At 40.2% G+C, this 20,216-nt stretch overlaps 1 protein-coding gene across 7 annotated transcripts in view; it reads right to left on the bottom strand.

The window, feature by feature from the left end:
• Nucleotides 1–20,216, bottom strand: part of CCDC146 (coiled-coil domain containing 146) — a 249,745-nt gene that overhangs the window by 32,376 nt on the left and 197,153 nt on the right. For all 7 annotated transcript variants that reach the window (XM_064374780.1, XM_064374777.1, XM_064374802.1 and 4 more), the window contains 5 exons: nt 10,302–10,359; nt 8,054–8,230; nt 5,234–5,307; nt 3,752–3,979; nt 2,300–2,486 (listed from right to left, as the gene is read on the bottom strand). In XM_064374780.1, coding sequence (XP_064230850.1) covers nt 2,300–2,486; nt 3,752–3,979; nt 5,234–5,307; nt 8,054–8,230; nt 10,302–10,359 — 724 coding nt within the window. The remainder of the gene's footprint in view (nt 1–2,299; nt 2,487–3,751; nt 3,980–5,233; nt 5,308–8,053; nt 8,231–10,301; nt 10,360–20,216) is intronic.

Genomic DNA, 20,216 nt, shown 5'->3' with positions numbered 1-20,216 from the left:
GACACCAAAATAAGGACACAGAAAGAGTGAAAGTAAATAGGGCCGGGCATGGTGGCTCACGCCTGTAATCCCAGCACTTTGGGGAGGCTGAGGCAGATGGATCACTTGAGGTCAGGAGTTTGAGTCCAGCTTGGCCAACATAGTGAAAGCCCATCTGTACTAAAAATAAAAAGTTAGCTGGGTATGGTGGCACACGCCTGTAATCCCAGCTTCTTGAGAGGCTGAGGTGCAAGAATTGCTTAAACCCAAGAGGTGGAGGTGGAGGTTGCAGTGAGCCAAGATAGCACCTGCACCCCAGCCTGGGCAGCAAAGCACGACTGTTTCCAAAAAGAAAAAAAAAAGAATGAAAATCAGTAATACCAGGCAGAATCTAACCCGCCAAAAGATAATGTAACTGATATTATTATACTAAGAGACAAAATAACCTTTTAAGGCAAAAAGCACTGGTAGAGTTAAAGAGATTTCTGAGTGATACAAGTAAATCTACCTGTTGGAACTGCAATAAAATGATTCAATAAAAACTATATATATATCTGTATATATATCATAAATATACTATGTATAACAGTTATATAGAATAATTATTTATGAAAACACATATATAGAATATAAATGTTTTATTGTTTTGCAAAAGACTATAAAAGCACATTTTGCCTCACTGAGATAGAAACTTCTTTTTTTTGTTTGAGACAGAGTCTGGGTCTGTCGCCCAGGCTGGAGTGCAGTGGCGCGATCTTGGCTCACTGCAACCTCCACCTCCCTGGTTCAAGAGATTCTCCTGCCTCAGCCTCCCGAGTAGCTGGGATCACAGGCATGTACCACACCTGGCTAATTTTTTATTATTAGTAGAGACAGGGTCTCACCATGTTGGACAGGCTGATCTTGAACTCCTCACCTCAGGTGATCTGCCCGCCTCGGCCTCCCAAAGTGCTGGGATTACAGGCAGTAGCCACTGTGTCTGGCCAGAAAACTTCTTTAAAAGATTGTAAGTGCCATCTGATAGCAAGATGAAGTCCAAGTCCTAGTCATTTGTAACACTTATAACCCTAATCAATTTTTTCACCTGTTGCTTTAAGGTTGGTCTTTCAGTCAGGACAGGCTAAGTTATGCTACAGAAATAAACACCCCCAAATATTATGGCTTCGAACTACCAATGCTGTTTCCTACAAAGCCTGTAGGCTATCAAGAGGACTCTGTGACTACTGTTGGCTGAGCATTCCTGGCTGCTCCCATTTTACAGCACCTCCATGGCATCATTCCTTCCACAATTACCACAGGAGAGGGAAAACAGCTAGAAGGGCTCACACTGGCAATTAGATGTTATAGGCTGGAAGTGATACGTGTCACTTTGGTCCACAATCCTCTGGGAAGAATGAGTTATATGACCCTGCTCAACTGCAAAGAGTGCAAGGAAGCATAAACTTTCTATATGCCCAGGAGAGGAGAGGAGAACTGGGCTAGGTTAGAATCAGCAATGTCTACCACAGATGGAAACTCCTGTTCCAATTTCTGAGGTCATGACCCTCCATAAGGTTCTGGAGCATGACAGTCCAGAAGAGAATGGAGAAGGTTTCTATACATCTAGCTGCTTCATCTCAGAGGTTGATCCCCTTTTCACCTGAGGAAGGCTCTGGCACAAGGCTGCAGCCCTCTCCAGGATCCTCTGCCCTTTCAGTGGTGCTTGGTCACTTAGCACGGGGAGTGCCTTCTGAGAGAGAAGTGAGCCAGGGGCAACCAGACCCATCACTTGGAAACACAGAGGCAGGTAACAGTTGTCTTGAGCATCTTCTGACTGGAGTACAGCTCTGACCCTGCATAGAATTAGCCAGGCAGCCTGACATGGGGTTCTGGATTGCCCTTGGCTAGTTGGAAGTGTGGGCTGCTGATCATCTGTATCTATGTAATCTGATCTAGTCCTTCACTGTTATAGTCTGCCATGACACACACCACCCCGGATCTGACTCTTTCAACTGGTGAAGATAATGATCCACTTGGCCCCATCCTGCAGTGAACCCTCTAGCTCTTCTAGAACTGGATGGCCCAGTCACTTCCCCAGGTCAGGCTGACTGATGACTCATCCAAACAAGACCTTTCTCTTATCTTGGGTTAGCAAAATGAGACTAAAAAACATTACAGGACTATAGATTTCACAATGGGCTTGATGCATTTGAAAATTACCTTTTCTCTGTTACTTTTATTTTCTTCTTCTCTTTTGGCAGCAAAAACAACTTCCTAAAATATTTTTACTTCAAAAGTTAGCACTGAGCTTAAAAATGAGATGGTGGTTTACAGCACTCACCTCTAATAGAAGCCTTTGATGTAACGCTTGAGTTTGAGTGAGTGCATCCCAGGACACTTTCAAGAGCAGTTCCATCTTTTTTAAATTTCGAAAATCTCGTTCTTTCTCTCTTTGCTTACGAGAAAGTTCATCATGGTAGTTCTGCTTGTCGATGAGACTGTTGCGTAAATTGAGATCCAAGATCCCTCTGTTCCAGGTAAAGGAAGAAAATGAAAGTGTTTGTCATCAGCTGTCCAACATGTTTTTCAAAACTTATCAAGACAGCATGCTGAATATTGGCTCCCAATCTCTTCTGACAAAGACCTCAAAACAGAACTACCATTCGACCCAGCAATCCTATTACTGGGTATATACTCAAAGGAATATAAACCATTCTATCATAAAGATACATGTGCATGTTTGTTCATCACAGGGCTATTCTCAATAGAAAAGATACAGAATCAACCTAAATGTCCATCAGTGGTAGACCAGATAAAGAAAATGTGGTATATACACCATGGACTATTATGCAGCCACAAAAAAGAATGAGATCATATCCTTTGCAGGAACATGAATGAAGCTGGAGGTCATTCTCCTTAGCAAACCAATGCAGGGACAGAAAACCAAATACCACATGTTCTCACTTATAAGTGGGAGCAAAATGATGAGGATACATGGACACATAGAGGGGAACAACACACTGGGACCTACTGGAGGGTGGAGGGTGGGAGGAGGGAGAGGACCAGGAAAAATAACTAATAGATACTAGGCTTAATACCTGCATGACAAAATAATCTGTACAACAATCCCCCATCACACAAGTTTACCTATATAGCAAACCTGTATGTGTGACCTGAACTTTTAAAATAAAAGTTTAATGAAAGACAGCATGCTCAGTATATGCATACACAACTATTCTCATGTTGGAATCATAAATTGTAAATAATGCCCAAGGCAACTAGGTTTGTGAGTTGGTATCACTTAGAACTGCAATCTTATAACCACCCCTTCTGCAAAATAATAACAGATTGGCAGACATAGAAGCCTCCGGTTTCCCTGAAATTTTACTTAAAATCAAGACATAAAACTCTCATAGGGAATTACACCATGAAATTGCTTCTATTAGAAAAAAGTCAAGATGACCTCAGAAATATCATTCATTTATTGGTAAAATCCCTGAACTAAACATAACATATTCCAGTGGTATTATTTTCCAAAGACACATGCAGAAATTTACAACAAACAACAGATTTTGTCCTGAAAATTTAGGAACAGAAAATTGAGAAAATTTATGAGTATAGAAAAATACTTCGAAGTGCTTTATTTGATAATATATTTATTAATGATAAAAGCTGATTTAAATTTATTTAAGAATACTTATTGACTCAATACCAAAGTGAGATTATGTTTTGAATTCTCAAATATAAATCAAAGAAAAAGTTAGTTGACAGAACATACATAAATGTAACTAACCTTTCAGTTAACAAAGTTGCTTCATTCTCTCTGGCTAATTCCAATAGCTTGACCAATTGGTTATGTTCTTGTTCTTTGATTTCAAGTAAGGCTCGTTTGCCTTCAACTTCCTTTATTACATCTTCCTTCTCCTTCACTATAGCACTAACCTTGTTTTCAACTTTCTTTAGGGAGTCATTTAGCTTTTTGACTTCATGTTCCAAGACAATTTTTTTCTTTTCCATTTCTCTGTAGGGGATATACACACACACACATACACACACACACACACACACACACACACACACACACGTTTGCCTTATTTTGAGGCCATTCTGGCTTTACCTATTCTTGCTCTCTAACCAGGCAGCAGAAGAGATAGTCATAAATTCAATGATCTCAGCAGTGGGTAGAGACCACAGATGAGCGGGACTTGGAAGCTATCTCCACTGAGTGCCACGGAAGGCAGGCATTTGTCCAGCCACCTCTCTGCAGATCCCAGTTTGCTACCATCTCCTATGATTCAACCCTTATCCTGACCCGCCTCCTGGAACTGACCTGAGTTTCTCAACTGTGGTGTTGGTGGGCCTGGTTTTTCGCACAGTTACTAGTGCCTGCCTAATTTTTCCCTTTTCTCTTAAGATTAGTCACCAGAGTAATCATATTATTTTTCCAGAATTTTTTATCTTCAGCTAAAATCTTTTTTTTTTTTTTTTTTTTTTTGAGACCGAGTTTTGCTCTTGTTACCCAGGCTGGAGTGCAATGGTGTGATCTCGGCTCACTGCAACCTCTGCCTCCTGGGTTCAGGCAATTCTCCTGCCTCAGCCTCCTGAGTAACTGGGATTACAGGCACGCACCACCATGCCCAGCTAATTTTTTGTATTTTTAGTAGAAACGGGGTTTCACCATGTTGACCAGGATGGTCTCGATCTCTTGCCCTCGTGATCCACCCGCCTCAGCCTCCCAAAGTGCTGGGATTATAGGCGTGAGCCACCGCGCCCGGCCTCAGCTAAAATCTTTATCTTTTTTGGTTCCTCTAAACACTGAGAATTTCCTCAATGACCTCTGCCTCCAAGTCTACTCTGAATATCTGAGGGGTGTTATATACATGAATGGGAGGCAAAGTGGGGAGTTACTATTATTTGGGCTTGGAGCTGCTGCCTGGCTGATATACTTCTAGACCATGAAATTCTAACCAGTTCACATAATTTATCCCATGCACAGCTCTGTTAAAGTCAAATGAACTTCTCCATAAAAATATGATTTATAAATTGGCAACAGAATCTTGACTCATAATTAAGCCATAAATATTATGAATGATAGTAATTTGCTGCATTAGTTTCTTTTAAAAAACTTGATATAAACAACGTAGACAGGGCCAAAAGCAGGTTATTTCTAAAATTAGAATAGTAGTTTAACATGTCCAGTGGTTAATACTCTCATTTTAGTGTGAACATATAACTTGGGCTGGGAGGGACTCAAAGTAAAAATATTAAATCATACACTTTTTGGCATGTTGTTTTTTCTATCTCTTTTCCAATTTGTACCGGAATGGTTTGATGGTGGGCCAATTCATCCTAGTAAAGAAATGAAATTATGTTAAATTATGCAGTCTTGGACTAGAAGCAGTTAAGACAAGAACACTAAATATGAGAGAGAAAGTATATGTAAATACTTACCATGTGCCCTGTGTGCCTTAATTATCCCATTTAATACAATGACCTTATAGGATAGCTGTATTCATTATCATTTTGAAGAGGAGGCAACTGAGGGTAACAAATACTGTTCCTCTGCCCAGATTCCTGTATAAAGGCACAGACGCTCCTCCACATGCAATGGAGTTATGTCCTGATAAACCCATATAAGTTGAAACTCTCTTAAGTCAAAAATGTATTTAATACACTTAACCCACTGAAATCATAGCTTAGCCTAGCCTACATTCTCAGGACACTTATATTAGTCTACACTTCACCTAACTCAAAGCTTATTTTATAATAAAGTGTTGAGTGCCACACAGTCAATAAACATAACTTATTGAATTAATACAGTACAAGAAATGTAATTTATTCAATACTGAAAGTGAAAAATGGAATGGCTGTATGGGTACTTGACTTGACATATGCTTTCTACTAAATGGATATTGCTTTCACACCATTGTAAAGTAGAAAAATCATAAGCTGAATCATCATAAGCCAGGGACCGTCTTCCCACTCATCCCTCAGATGCTGCAGGGGTGACTGCTAATGGTTCATGCTTAATCTCCTCTCCATTGGATTTTGATTGGCTGAGCAGAGCTTCCTTGTCAAGGAATAGGAGCTGGAATAGGAGCCACGGGGTGGACGGAGGAGGGGAACAGGCTTCGACCAATTACCAATTGATGTGGTGATTTAACAGACACCCCCTACCACCACCTCTGGGTGCAACAGCTTCTGTGATTCAATTCATGACTTCGTGAATTCATGGGATCAGGCTGAGACTAGAGTTCTCCCGAAGCAGCTGTATTCTGGCCCAGCTTCTTCCCCAGTTCCATCCTGCTTCCCTCTATCTCTTATAGGATTCTCCTTAGAGCTCTCCCTCCATTAGCAGTACTCTTAGGTTCTGTTTCTGGGGAGCCCTGCCTAAGACACATGCTACAAGAAGTTAAGTAAGTTTCCCGAAGTCTCATAGCTAGTAAGTGGCAAGGCCAAGATCAGAAGCTAAGTTTGTCTAACATCACACCTCCCATTACGCTCTGCAGACTCATGGGAGGTTCAGTTCCAGTCTCAAGAGTCTTACATACATGGCAAGGGTTATAGAAAAGCCCCTTCCTGCCTAAGGATGTCATTGGACTTTGGACCCATGCATGCATTGAGGTTGAATTCATCACTGCAGTGTGGTGGGCGAGACATTTCTCTGTGGGATCTTGTTCAGTCCCAGGGCAGATCAAATTTTGTGAGGCTGAAACTTGTACAATCTGGGGGGCCCTTGTTAAGAGAAAGAGTCAAAAATTGTAAATGCTAACTTAGGTACAGCATCTTGAAAGAGGTTCATGAATGTGAGGAGCCTGACGCTTAAGCTTCAGTGGGTTCCTGTTAAGTCTGTCTCTGCTTGGGTCCTCTGTTCTGGGCAGCATCTGGGCACATCTTGGCTGACTGCTCTAGGACTGTTATAGAAAAATAGGTCAAAGTGTGTCCTCATTATCCCTGAAGCCAATGAGCCTCAGATGTTATTTTTAAAACAACTCTAGGTTATTTAGACCGTTTTGAGAGTTATTTATACATTTTTCAAAATAAAATGAATTTTAATTGATTATCTCCTAAAATACAGGCCTCTCATCCCTTTTATAGTGAGAGGAAATGAAATGGGATCAAAGAGACAAGGATAAAGTAATGCAAAATATACATCAGAGGTTGGGATGTTTGGTTGTGTGTGTGTGTGTTTTGTTGTTTTTGAGACAGAGTCTCACTCTGTGACCCAGGCTAAAGTGCAGTAGTGCAATCTTGGCTCACTGCAATCTCCACCTCCCAGACTCAAGCGATTCTGCCCCAGCCTCCTGAGTAGTTGGGATTACAGGCATCCACCACCACGCCCGGCTAATTTTTGTATTTTTAGGAGAGAGAGAGTATCACCATGTTGACCAGGCTGGTTTCGAACTCCTGACCTCAGGTGATCTGCCCGCCTTGGCCTCCCAAAGTGCTGGGACTACAGGTGTGAGCCACCACGCCTGGACATGGTTGTTATTCAAGGAAACAATTGTGTTTGTGACACTCGTTTCTAATGTCCAGAAATGTTTGGTGAGGTCAGGAGAGACTATTCCCGAGGGTGAGGGGCTCTAAATTAGAGTGATGCTCTTAAACACCCTATGGTCTTTTGGGAATTCCCAGAGCCTATATTTAGTTTGATAGGATCAATTGGAATGAAGACATTTCAGCTCGTGAGACAAAACCCCTCTTTATCAAACCACCTGATTATTCTTGATACCTACACTTTTTTTTTTTTTTGAGATGGAGTCTCAGTGTCACCAGGCTGGAGTGCAGTGCTGCAATCTTGGCTCACTGCAACCTCCGACTGCCTGATTCAAGTTATTCTCCTGCCTCAGCCTTCTGAGTAGCTGGGATTACCGGCGTGCACCACCGTGCCCAGCTAATTTTTGTGTTTTTAGTAGAGACATCACCATGTTGGCCAGAATGGTCTCAATCTCCTGACCTCATGATCTGCCCACCTTGGCCCCTGAAAGTGCTGGGATTACAGGTGTGAGTCACCACACTCAGCCACCCACACATTTTTATATCCATGCAAGGCACAATGTTTAAATATCAACAATATCAACTGTAAGTAGCACACCTTTAGGACGACCTGATGTTCCAACAATTCTTCTAGTTCCTTCTGCTCCTTTAGTAATTGCTTTTGTTTAGAAACGAAATCTTCTCGTAAATTTTTGATTTCTAACTTCTTCTGCATTATTTCTTTACGTAATTCTTCAGTGCTTTCTCTCAATATTTTCGTCTTCTTCTCTATTTCCTTTAAAAGTCATGAAGATGATTAGGTGATATAGTTTGAGCAAGCATTTATCTACCTAAAAACTGAATTAAAACTAATTTCACTCACCATTTTGATTATATTTGTTTTGAGGTTCATGAATGATTTCTCACAAAGCTAAATGCAACTTACGATTTCTGACATCTTTAATAAAGGCATGATAATTGATACTACATGTATAATTAAACACAACATTAGATCTGAATTCTCTTTTTACTAGTGCTCTTTTTTCTCCTCCATTTAAAACATTTCGGTTTTTTTGTTTGTTTGTTTTGGTTATTTTTTTTTTTTGAGATGGACTGTTGCTCTGTCACCCAGTCTGGAGTGCAATGGCACTATCTCGGCTCACTGCAACCTCCATCTCCTGGGTTCAAGCTATTCTCCTGCCTCAGCCTCCTGAGTAGCTGGGATTATAGGTGCCTGCCACCACGCCTGGCTAACTTTTGTATTTTTAGTAGAGACAGAGTTTCACCATATTGGCCAGGCTGGTCTCAAACTCCTGACCTTGTGATCCAACCGCCTCAGCCCCCCAAAGAGTTGGGATTACAGGCACGAGCCACTGCACCTGGCCAAACATTTCGTTTTTATGAATTTTTATTTCATACCAAGAAGCATGACAAAAAAAAATGTACAGTCTGTTTTCTAGTAGCTTTGTGATCTGACAATATCACATGCAAATAATCTTTGACTATCTGACTTATGGTTAACCTGAGTCACATGGGAGCTAAAGATAAAGGAGTTCATATTTGGATGCCCAACACTTTGCACTCCTTAATCCCCCACTTTCTTACTGATATTACTTCTCTAGCTCATGCACGTTCTCCCTAAATGCCCTCTACCCTAGAATCACCGAAGATTTTTGTCTTATGTCCGATTATCTGGGGAGTGTTTGGCTCATGGGAGAGAATCCTCTTACACTCAGAAGGTGTACACGTTACTGTTACTGATGACTAAGTGCTGGGTCTCTTTAGCCTGCCCTGGGCTTTCTGCGTAGCTCCCTCCTTCCACCGCTGCTGGGTGAGAGCATCATTGGTGATCCTAGGATCTGAATGAAAATTCAAGATGCTTTTCCCATAAAATCTGTGTTGCAAATGATGGTTAAGTATACGTATTTAGAATTAACAATATTTTACTCTATGCTAAGCAGGTTTTCGGTGGACTGGCCTTGGAATTAAACCACCACCAACACACTTCTGGATTATCAGAAGGTGGAAGGAGTGCAAAGCATGGTGAACATTCTATTTACTTTCTATGATAGAATGTAAAAGTTCCCACGAATTCCTCCTATCTCCAGGGTATGCATGTCCCTTTGCATGGTCTCGATCATTCTTCCCATTAAGAGGTAGGGCCAACTTGATTCTAGACTTGGCCATGTTATAATACTTGCATTAGCCAATGGGATAATACCAAAAATGATTTTAGCAGAGGCCCAAAAGATCTTGCATATTGGAGTTTGCTCTCTCTTGAGGCTGGAAACCCTTCCACTGTCATGTGACCAACTAGTGAAATGTGACCCCAGACCAAGCAGCCTGCCAAATGACTGGTATATGAATGGAGCCATCCTAGATTTCCCGGCCCCAATTCAGCCAGCTCAGACCAGAAGAATTCAGAACTGAAAAATATGAAATTGTTGTTTTAATCCACTAAGTTATGGGATGGTTTGTTAGGCAGATTTACATAAGTGATACATTTTCTTTGTAAAAATTTCTTATAATAACTTGAGACGTTCACAGAACTAAGAGGGTAATAGCTATAGCAAAATAATATTTTTAAGTGTCAACCACAGAATCTTTTTTTCTTCTGGAAACAAAGCAGACATTGTCCAACTAAATGCAGCCTAAATTAGATGCCAAGTTGCTAAAGTCTATAATAGGCACCACTTATATTTATTCCAGAAGTTATGTAGCTAGTCCTTTCAGCATCATTCACAGTGAAGACTTTACCATCTTTAAAATGTTTTAGGCTATGGTTGTTGTGATAAACATGAATATTTATAAAAAGGGACGATTGAATCCAGCTGTATTTAAGAAACTCTATATCATCTAAGACTTACTCCTGGCTTTGGCATCTTCTCAAATTCTTTTACTATGATGCTTTTTTCTTCCATTAAGCTGCAAAAAAAAAAAAAAAACAAAAAAAACAAGTTTGACAAAATATGAAGAAATAAGCTCTTTCTGTAATATCTTTCTATCTTCTCATCCCTGAATGCCATTTGCATGCTCGTCTGCCAGGCAATCTGGTATCCATTCTTTATGATGGCTTTCCTGACTCAGAGGTTCATTTGGGTGCTTCCTCCTCCCCAGGACTCCCACAACATTGTGAACACACACCCATTTGGAGTAATCTCAGCACATTATAGATGTTGGAGATCACGGGCCTCCCTCTGGGACACAGGGTCCTTCCCGGCAGGCTCTGGGCTTTTTTTTTTTTTTTTTTGAGATGGAGTCTCGCTCTGTCACCAGGCTGGAGTGTGGTGGCACGATCTTGGCTCATTGCTACCTCCATCTTTTGGGTTTAAGCGATTCTGCTGCCTCAGCCTCCCAAGTAGCTGGGACTAGAGGCATATGCCACCATGCCCGGTTATTTTTTGTGTTTTTAGTAGGATGGGGTTTCACCATATTGGCCAGACTAGTCTTGAATTCCTGACCTCATGACCCACCCGCCTCGGCCTCCCAAAGTTCTGGGATTACAGGCGTGAGCCACCATGCCCAGCTAGCTTTTTCTTTTTGATGTTACTTGGAATAGGTTGGTGCCTGCCTGGATTCCTGCTACAGCCTCCCAATTGATCTCCTACCTTGCCTGCTTCTACCTCTGCCCATTAAAGTCAATTCTCCACTCACACCATGGTGATTTTTTAACATGTAAATAAGACCACCTCACTTCTCTGCTTGATAAATTCCCATCACACCTGGACCAAAACTTGAACTCCTTTCCCAAGCCTGGATGGCACTTCCTCATCTGCCTCTCTAGTCTCACAGTCTGCCACTCTCTGGCGCCAGTCATGCCGGCTTTCTTGCCAAGCTTGTTTCTACCTTTCCGGCTGGCAAGCTCTCGCCATAGGTCTTTGCATAGCTCACTTCTTGCTTCATGCAGACCGGTACCGACATTACCTTCTCATAGAGGTGCCTGACCATCTATCTAAAACAGCACCAATAATCCTCAACACTCTTCCCTTGTTTTGCTTTATTTTCCTATATAATATTCATCACGACCTGACATTATATTACACATCTTCCCACTAGAAAACCTAGCTCCCAGTTTACCACTCCATCATGTCTTAAAACGTGCCTGCATATAGTTGCCATCCAGCAAGGAATAAATGGAACACTTGAAAGAGTTTTGTTTCCATTTTCATTCTTTGAAATAAACTAATGTATATGCTAAATAAGGGCATGCATATGGAACTAGATGGTCACTCAGAATGACCCACTGCACCACATTCTTCTACATCCAGATTGGAGAAAACCCTCACAGAAATCACAGAAGGGAAGAGCCCACAGTTGTTCAAAGGTGTGGAGAAGGGTTATTCGAAGAGCTCCATTTCAGTTTTGTGGGACAATCGCATTCCTGAGGAATAAGGAATGCTAGAGCCAGAGGAAACTTTACAGAGACCCAGATGTGGTAGGGACAGGGATACACAAGAGACTGAATGAGTATTTCAGGTGAAGGACAAATTTAGACCAAGAGCCCAGTTTTTGTGGTTATCAGATATGGGTATTTGAGGACAATTACTTTTGTTTCCACTACAAGCTATTAAAACTGTGATATGAATGTGTAAGCAGCCCAGGTGGGCATACCTTGTCTATACTTCTATCTTGTCACTGGCTAAGTTCATAAGGATCTGCCTTTGCTCCTTGTGACAGGCACATTGCCATGTGTTTGCTATACCAGTTTCCCTTCCTGGACACACAGGGGAACTACATTTCACAGCCTCCCTTGCATTTGGATTGGGGCCAATGGACTAATTTACCCTAGGAAGGTGAGTGGAAGTAAGTAACAAATGTCCTCCCCAGCCAGGTTGAACTTGGAAGGCATGTGCTCCAGTTGGCAAAGCTAAGGACAGAGGTGGCTGCATGACTTGCACTGGACGGTGCTGTGAGCCAGAAACACAATTTCATTAAGTTCTTCCACGGAGATTTTAAGATTTGATCTGACTGCATAGCCTCGCTGAAGCCTAACTTGTTATTCTGCACGCCGTTTCCGCAGTGCCAGTTACAGTGATGACTTAAACATCCTTATTTCCAAGTCAGAATTTCCCTGGAGCTCCACATTTTTATGTTCAATTTCTTACTGGGCAATTCCAGTTGTGTGTATCAAAGGCCCCTCAGATGAAAACTCATCTTCCTGTCTGAAACCTACTGTTTTTCTATTCCTTTTGGTCATTACCAATTCACTTCACTTTTGGCATTTCAGTTCACTTAATTTTCAAAATTATAGCATGAGCGTCATTCTTGAAGCCTGTTTCTTGCTTCAAGATTTTTTTCTTGGTTTTCAATTCTCAACTTTTACAGTGTTCCAAAATTTGGAACATATTTCTTTTTGAGTTTACCCTGTTTGGGGCTCATTGAACTTTTTCAATCTGTGGGCTTTTCTTTCACCAAATATGGGGGAGTTTTCAGCCATTATTTCTTCAATTTTTTTCACATCATATACTTTCTCTTCTCTTTATCTTTTTTTGTCTGTTTTTTTTTTTTTGGAGACGGAGTTTCACTCTTGTTACCCAGGCTGGAGTGCAATGGCGCGATCTCGGCTCACCGCAACCTCCGCCTCCTGGGTTCAGGCAATTCTCCTGCCTCAGCCTCCTGAGTAGCTGGGATTATAGGCACGCACCACCATGCCCAGCTAATTTTTTGTATTTTTAGTAGAGATGGGGTTTCACCATGTTGACCAGGATGATCTCGATCTCTTGACCTCGTGATCCACCCACCTCGGCCTCCCAAAGTGCTGGGATTATAGGCGTGAGCCACGTGCCCGGCCCTACTTTCTCTTCTCTTCCTGCAACTCCAGTGACATGAATTAGATATTCTGCTATTGTCTCATTGATGCCTACGGATCTGTTCTTTTTGAGATTGCTCTGTTGCCCAGGATGGAGTGCAGTGGCACCATCTCGGCTCACTGCAACCTCTGCCTCCTGGGTTCCGACGATTCTCCCGCCTCAGCCTCCCGGGTAGCTGGGACTAAAGACGTGTGCCGCCATGCCCAGCTAATTTTGTATTTTTAGTAGAGATGGGGTTTCACCATGTTAGCCAGGTTGATCTTGAATTCCTGACCTCACGTGAGTCGCCCGCCCTGGCCTCCCAAAGTGCTGGGATTACAGGAGTGAGTCACCGTGCCTGGCCACGGATTTGTTCATTTTTATTCAATTTTTTATCTCTGTTCAGATTGGACAATTTTATCATCAAATTTACTGATGTCTGTGTGAAAGAGAGAAAGAGCACAAGAGTGACCAAGCAAAACAGACTTTTGAATTATCTTGAGAATCACAGCTCCAAAGATTCCCTTTCCTCAAAATTTTGGCCCCTGTGGGCTCCCATTACATGTGACCTCTGCTACTGATGCCTTAGTGTTGGTTGGGAGCTGAGGCATGAGAGAATGGAGAGCAATAAAAAGCCAAACAGGGGTTTTGACTCTCTCTGAGCATCATGAGTTCCTTGCTTGTTCCTTGAGCCAGAACTAAAGGGCTTTTCCTGGAGCTCTCTCTTTCCAGGTCAATGTTCATCTCTGGATTTCTGCAGGTTAGCATTCAGGTTAGGGGATATCAGAGGGGAAAAATAATCAATTAACCACAGCTCAATGGTACTTTTAATTTTGACCTTCTTCCCCAAGCTGCCTGTTGTGATTTACTTTTCAGAGTCCTCAAACAGATGCTCCATACATTCCACTGAATTTTATAGTTGTGTTCAGTGGGAGAGACAGGATGAAGTGGGCTTACTCCATCTTACCTGGAACCAGAACCCATCAGATGATGTTTGAGGTCATAGGACTGGAAGGGATGGATCACTTTAGGAGAAATTGTAGATTGAAATAGGAAGAGAGCTAAGGACTGATTTCTGCAACTTCACAGTTTAGAAATCCAGAAAATGAGGATAGACTAGTAAGGCAAAAGCAAAATATTTCTAGTTCCTATTCCTGTATGGAAGGAGCTTAGAAGGCTCCACTCTACCTTAACAGATAAAAAGCTCAACAAACTGAAAAATCAACAACTCTTCTTATATCCATACAAGAAGTGAGGTCACACACAGGGCAAACTACTCTCCCCAAAACTGGAGAGACAGAAAGTGCATACAGAGAATCACAACTTACTGGAGCAGACACCAACAAGCAGAAACTTGGGCAGGAACCAGTACTGGGTAGAAAAATCTAAATTGTAATTGGTGGAGGTTTAGTGTGGACATGTCTGAGAGTAAAAATCCCCAGTGGGACACAGTTTTGTGAATTTACCTCTAGGAGCTTAACCAAGTCTTCTCAGTGAGTCAAAGAAACCTCCTTGTGTTCCATCAGGAGGAAGGAAAAAGGAAGTATTTTGACATGCCAGAGTATTCTGCTGTTTTTAATGAGGCCCACCCTGAGCAACTATTATTAACCTGCTGGGGTTTGACCAGAGTTTAACGGACCTAGGGAAGTGAAATACCCAACTCTAGCCGGCTGTGGCCTTCCACATGGAGAAAGGGAAATACATGATTCCAGCCCACACTGGCCATCCCGCCCTTCCTAAGGGGGTTTGGAGAGTGGTGGGAAGTACCGATGAAATTCACAGTTGAGAGTCACAGACTCATTAAAAGACTGAGCCTAATCAAGGCACTATAGAATGCTCCCCTCCCTCCATACCTTACCACCATGTTCCTGAAGTCCTATTTAAAGCAGTTCCTTTTACCCAGTACATCATGTCTGGCTATCAAGGAAAAAACTGCAAGGCACATTAAAAGGCAAAAAGCAGTCTGAAGAGACAGAGCAAGCATCAGAACCAGATATGGCAGGGATATGTGAATTATCAGACCAGGAATTTAAAACAACTATGACTAATATGGTAAGAACTCTAACAGATAAACTTAATCACACACAAATACAGTTAGGCAGTGTAAGTAGCGTGACGGAAATTCTAAGAAATAATATAAAAGAAATACTCAGATGGGTGTGGTGGCTCACACCTGTAATCCCAGCACTTTGGGAGGCCAAGGCGGGCAGATAACTTGAGGTTGGGAGTTCAAGACCAGCCTGGCCAACATGGTAAAACCCCATCTCTACAAAAAATACAAAAATTAGCTGGGTTTGGTGGTGGCTGCCTGTAATCCCAGCTGCTCAGGAGGTTGAAGCAGGAGAATTTCTTGAACCTGGGAGGCGGAGGCTGCAGTGAGCAAGACTGTGCCAAACAATCAAACAACAACAACAAGCAAGAAAGAAAAGAGAAATACCAGAGATCAAAAGCACTGTATCAGAAATGAAGAATGCCTCTAACGGGATTGCTAACAGAACGAACTTGGCTGAGGAAGGAATCTCTGAGCTTGAGGATACCTTACTCAACACTACCCAAACTAAAAAGACTAGGGAAAAAACCAGAATATACAAGATCTGGGACAACTAGAAATGGCATAAATATTCATAACACAGGAATACCAGAAGGAGAAGAAAGAAAGGAACACAAGAAATATCTGAAGTAATAATGATTGAGAATTTCCTTCAAATTAATGCCAGAAACTAAACTACAGATCTAGGAAGTTCAAAGAACAACTAGGCACAGCATATGTAAATTACAGGAAGTCAAAGATAATGAAAATTCCTGAGAGAAGTTAGAAGAAAACACACTTACCTATGGAGGAACAAAGAACTACATCTGATTTCTCCTCAGAACCTTACACGCAAGCAGAGAGTAGAGTGAAATATTTAAAGTGTTGAGAGTTAAAAAACCACCTACCTAAAGCTGTGTACCCTGTGAAATTATTCTCTAAAGGAGAAATAAAGACTTTCTCAGACAAAAATTGAGGACATTTGTTTGTCAATAGACCTGTTTTGCAAGAAATGATAAAGGAAGCTCTTTAGAGGGAAAAAAATAATATAGGTCAGAAATGATATAGCTCAGATCTACATAAATGAAGAGCATTAAGGATGGAATCAGTGAAGCTAAAATAAAAGCTTTATTTATCTTATACTTATTTGAGGTAATAGATAACACTGTTCAAATTTCTAACAAGAGCAATGCCTTCAATTACATATGCATATATATTTATGTATGCCCATGTGTAAGTGAAATGAATGACAGCATTGATACAAGGGATAGGAAGGAGGAATAGGACTATTTTGTTATTTAAAAAGTACTTGAAGTGGTATAATGTTATTTGAAAATGATCTTGAATTAGCTGTAAAAGCATATTGCAAACTCCATGGCAACCACTTAAAGTAAAAAAAGATGAACAACTGATATACTAAGAAAGGAGAGAAAATAGAATTATATTAAATGCTCAGTTAAAACCACAAAAGGCATAAAAAGAGGGAACAAAAACAGGAAATGAAGAAAGCACAACAAATAGAGAACAGTAACAAATATGGTAGAAGACATTAACCCAGCTACAACAGTAATCATGTTCAATGTCAGTTAAAAGATTGTCACAATGGATCCAGAAAGATAAAAAACCCAAGACCCAAATTATATGTTGTCTGCCAATAACCCAGTTTAAATGTAAAGACACATATATATTAAAAGTAAATGGATGGAGAAAGATATGCCACACTAACATTAAAAAAAAAGAGCAGGAGTTACTAAATTAATTTCAGATAGAACAGACCTCAGAGCAAGAAAAGTTATCAGAGACAAAGAGGGGCATTATATAATGATAAAGGAGTCAATTCTCTGAGAAGACCTAATGAATTCTTAATGTTTATGCACCTGACAACAGAACATCAAGATACATGAGGCGAAACTGATCAAAGTGCAGGAGAAGTAGATGAATCCACTCTCACAGTTGGAGACTTCAACATCCCTCTATCGAAAATGCACAGATCCAGAAGTGAGAAGATCAGTTAAGGACATAGTCAAACTCAATAATCCCATCAGTCAATTGGATATACTTGGCATCTATAGAAAGAAATGTCACAAGTTTTTCTGAAAGCCACTCACCATTGTAAATTGAGATTAATAAATAAAAGAAATAAAAACATTAGAAAGTACAAAAAGTGAATGGGAACATATGGTCTTGTTCACTTGTTGATGAGGAAATACAAAAAATCCGTTTATGTTATATTTTTAACGAATAAGATGAGATAACACGATGCTAGAATGAGATTTTGGAAACTGCCTCAAATAGCTTGGATGTTCTAAACAAAATAATGAGTTGGATATAATCGTGTATTTCTTCTTCCAGTAACCACATTTTGAACTGTTTTATCTACCAGATTTCCTGAAGAAATCTAAGAGAAATATTTTTCACTTTTCTTGCTATTCTGCATTTAATGGCTATTAAGTGCCAAAGAAGTCACAAGATTTTCCAAGTGTGATCTATATCAATTTTAAAATCTTTCTATAAAGTTTGTATTGATCACACTTGGAAAATCATAAGAAACAAAAGAATACACAGAATATTATGTCCACTGGTTATATCAAATAAGCAGATCCCACTAGCCCATAGACCTAGGAACGTGAGCTAAAGGCACATGCACACCAGGTTTTTAAATTTATATACATTTAAGGGGTACAAGTCCAGTTTTGTTACATGGATATATTGCAGAGTGGTGAAGTCAGCGCTTTTGGTACAACCATCACTAAATTATATACATGTATACCCATTAAGTAATTTTTCATCCTTCACCCTTCTCCGGTCCTCCCAATCCTTCTAAGTCTCCAATATCTACTAGTCCACATTCTATGTCCATATGTATATAGAATTTACTTCCCACTTATGAGAACATGTGGTATTCGACTTTCTGTTTGTGAGTTTTTTCACTTAAGATAATGGCCTCCAGTTTCATCCATGTTGCTGCAAAAGACATGATTTTGTTCTTTTTTTATGACTGAATAATATTCCATTGTACATATATGCCACAGTTTCTTTATCCAATCATCTGTTGATAGACACCCAGGTTATTCCATATCTTTGCTATTGTGAATAGTGCTACAATAAACATACAAGTGCAGGTATCTTTTTGGTATGATTTATTTTCCTTGGGTATATACCCAGTAGTGGGATTGCCAGATGGACTAGTAGTTCTATTTTTTGTTCTTTGAGAAATATACATACTGTTTTCCATAGAGCTTGTACCAATACACATTCCTAGCAACAGTGTATAAGTGTTCCCTTTACTCAGCATCTCCGCCAACATCTTATTTTTTATCTTTTTAATAATAGCCATTCTGATTGGTATACAATAATATATCATTGTGGTTTTAATTTGCATTTCTCTGGTTAGTGATGTTGAACATTTTTTCATTTGCTTCTTAGCCATTTGTCTTCTTTGGGAAAATGTCTATTCATGTCCTTTGCCCACTTTTTAATGGGATTGTTATTTTTATGAAATTTTATTTGCAATAATGTAGATGAATCTTGTGACACAGTGAATAAATGCATCACATCAAATTTAATGTAGGTTACTTGTAGAGACTACAAAATGAAGCTGGGTTTTTTAGATCTTTAAATAGTTATGCCTTTGCGTTTAGAACTTGCACATGCATTAGCGATATTTTACTTCCCAGATATTGATCCTAAACCTCAGGCAAGCTGCCACCAGGGGGTGGTAGTGTGCTGCCATCTTTTTGTTACAAAGGCAACCTGAGTATTTCTGAGTTTCAAAATGGTGACAGCAAGCTCTTTCACAAGATGTGACTTACAGTCTTTTTTTTGTTTGTTTTGTTTAAACAAACATAAAATGACTAATTCTTTGGGACATTTAAACTTACTACATTTCTGTCATATATTTTTTAAATTAAGAAATACTGACATTTCCTCTAAAAGGAATGTATTTTTCTATTTTTAATGATCATAATCCTATTCCATCACACATGGTTGATCATTTTTATTTTCCCTAATATCTTTTAATAAACTTATTTTAAATGTGTTTGCATGGTTGAATCCATTTTTACCTAACAATTAATTAAAATATTTTCCTAAGTTGCTAAACAGATTTGATAATTAATAATAACTATTTCCAAGGTTTTCTATTGGGTGGATGTATCATAATAAAATAATATTAAATATCATTTATCATATGGTGAGCATACTCTGTGCCAGGTGCTTTAAACGTATCACATCTAAAATTAACAACCTTGCTAAGTACGAATTGTTGGTTTGGTTGTACAAATGAAGAAACTGAGGAGTTAAATAACTTCCAAAGTCACAGTCGAAGCTAAACTGGCATAGGGATACAGCTCTGGCTACAGAGGTTCAATATCAAGGTATTTCTGGAATGCATTATTTAAATATCCCACAATTTTTTAGAGTTCAGATTGCTTCCAATTTTTCATTTTTATAAATATCATAAACATCTTTATGCATTACATCTTTTTCTCTCCTTCTGGGCTATCACTTTTACATGGGATTACTGGGGCAAAATCGTGTTTTTGTTTTTGTGCCTCCTGGTATGCATTAACTCCTAACCTTTCGCACTCACATTAAAACTTGGCTGGGCATGGTGGTTCATGCCTATAATCCCAGCACTTTAGGAGCCCAAGGCAGGCAGATCATGACATCAGGAGTTTGAGACCAGCCTGGTCAACATAGTGAAACCCCACCCCTACTAAAAATACAAAACTATTAGCCGAGTGTGGTGGCGGGTGCCTGTAATCCCAGCTACTTGAGAGGCCGATGCAGGAGAATCGCTTGAACCCGGGAGGCGGAGGTTGCAGTGAGCCAATTGCCATTGCACTCCAGCCTGGGCAACAGCGAGACTCTGTCTCAAAAAACCGAATAAACAAACAAAACTTAAATCTGACATTTTTCAGCTTTCCTGACTAAGGGGTGCTTTGACCTCAAAGCTCCTTAGG

Source organism: Aotus nancymaae, unplaced genomic scaffold, assembly GCF_030222135.1.
Source record: "Aotus nancymaae isolate 86718 unplaced genomic scaffold, 86718_ANA_hifiasm-v0.15.2.pri h1tg000002l, whole genome shotgun sequence".
NCBI classification, from domain to species: Eukaryota; Metazoa; Chordata; class Mammalia; order Primates; family Aotidae; genus Aotus; species Aotus nancymaae.
The sequence above is the reverse complement of the archived record's forward strand: the minus strand, read 5'-3'. Positions and strand labels throughout refer to the sequence as shown.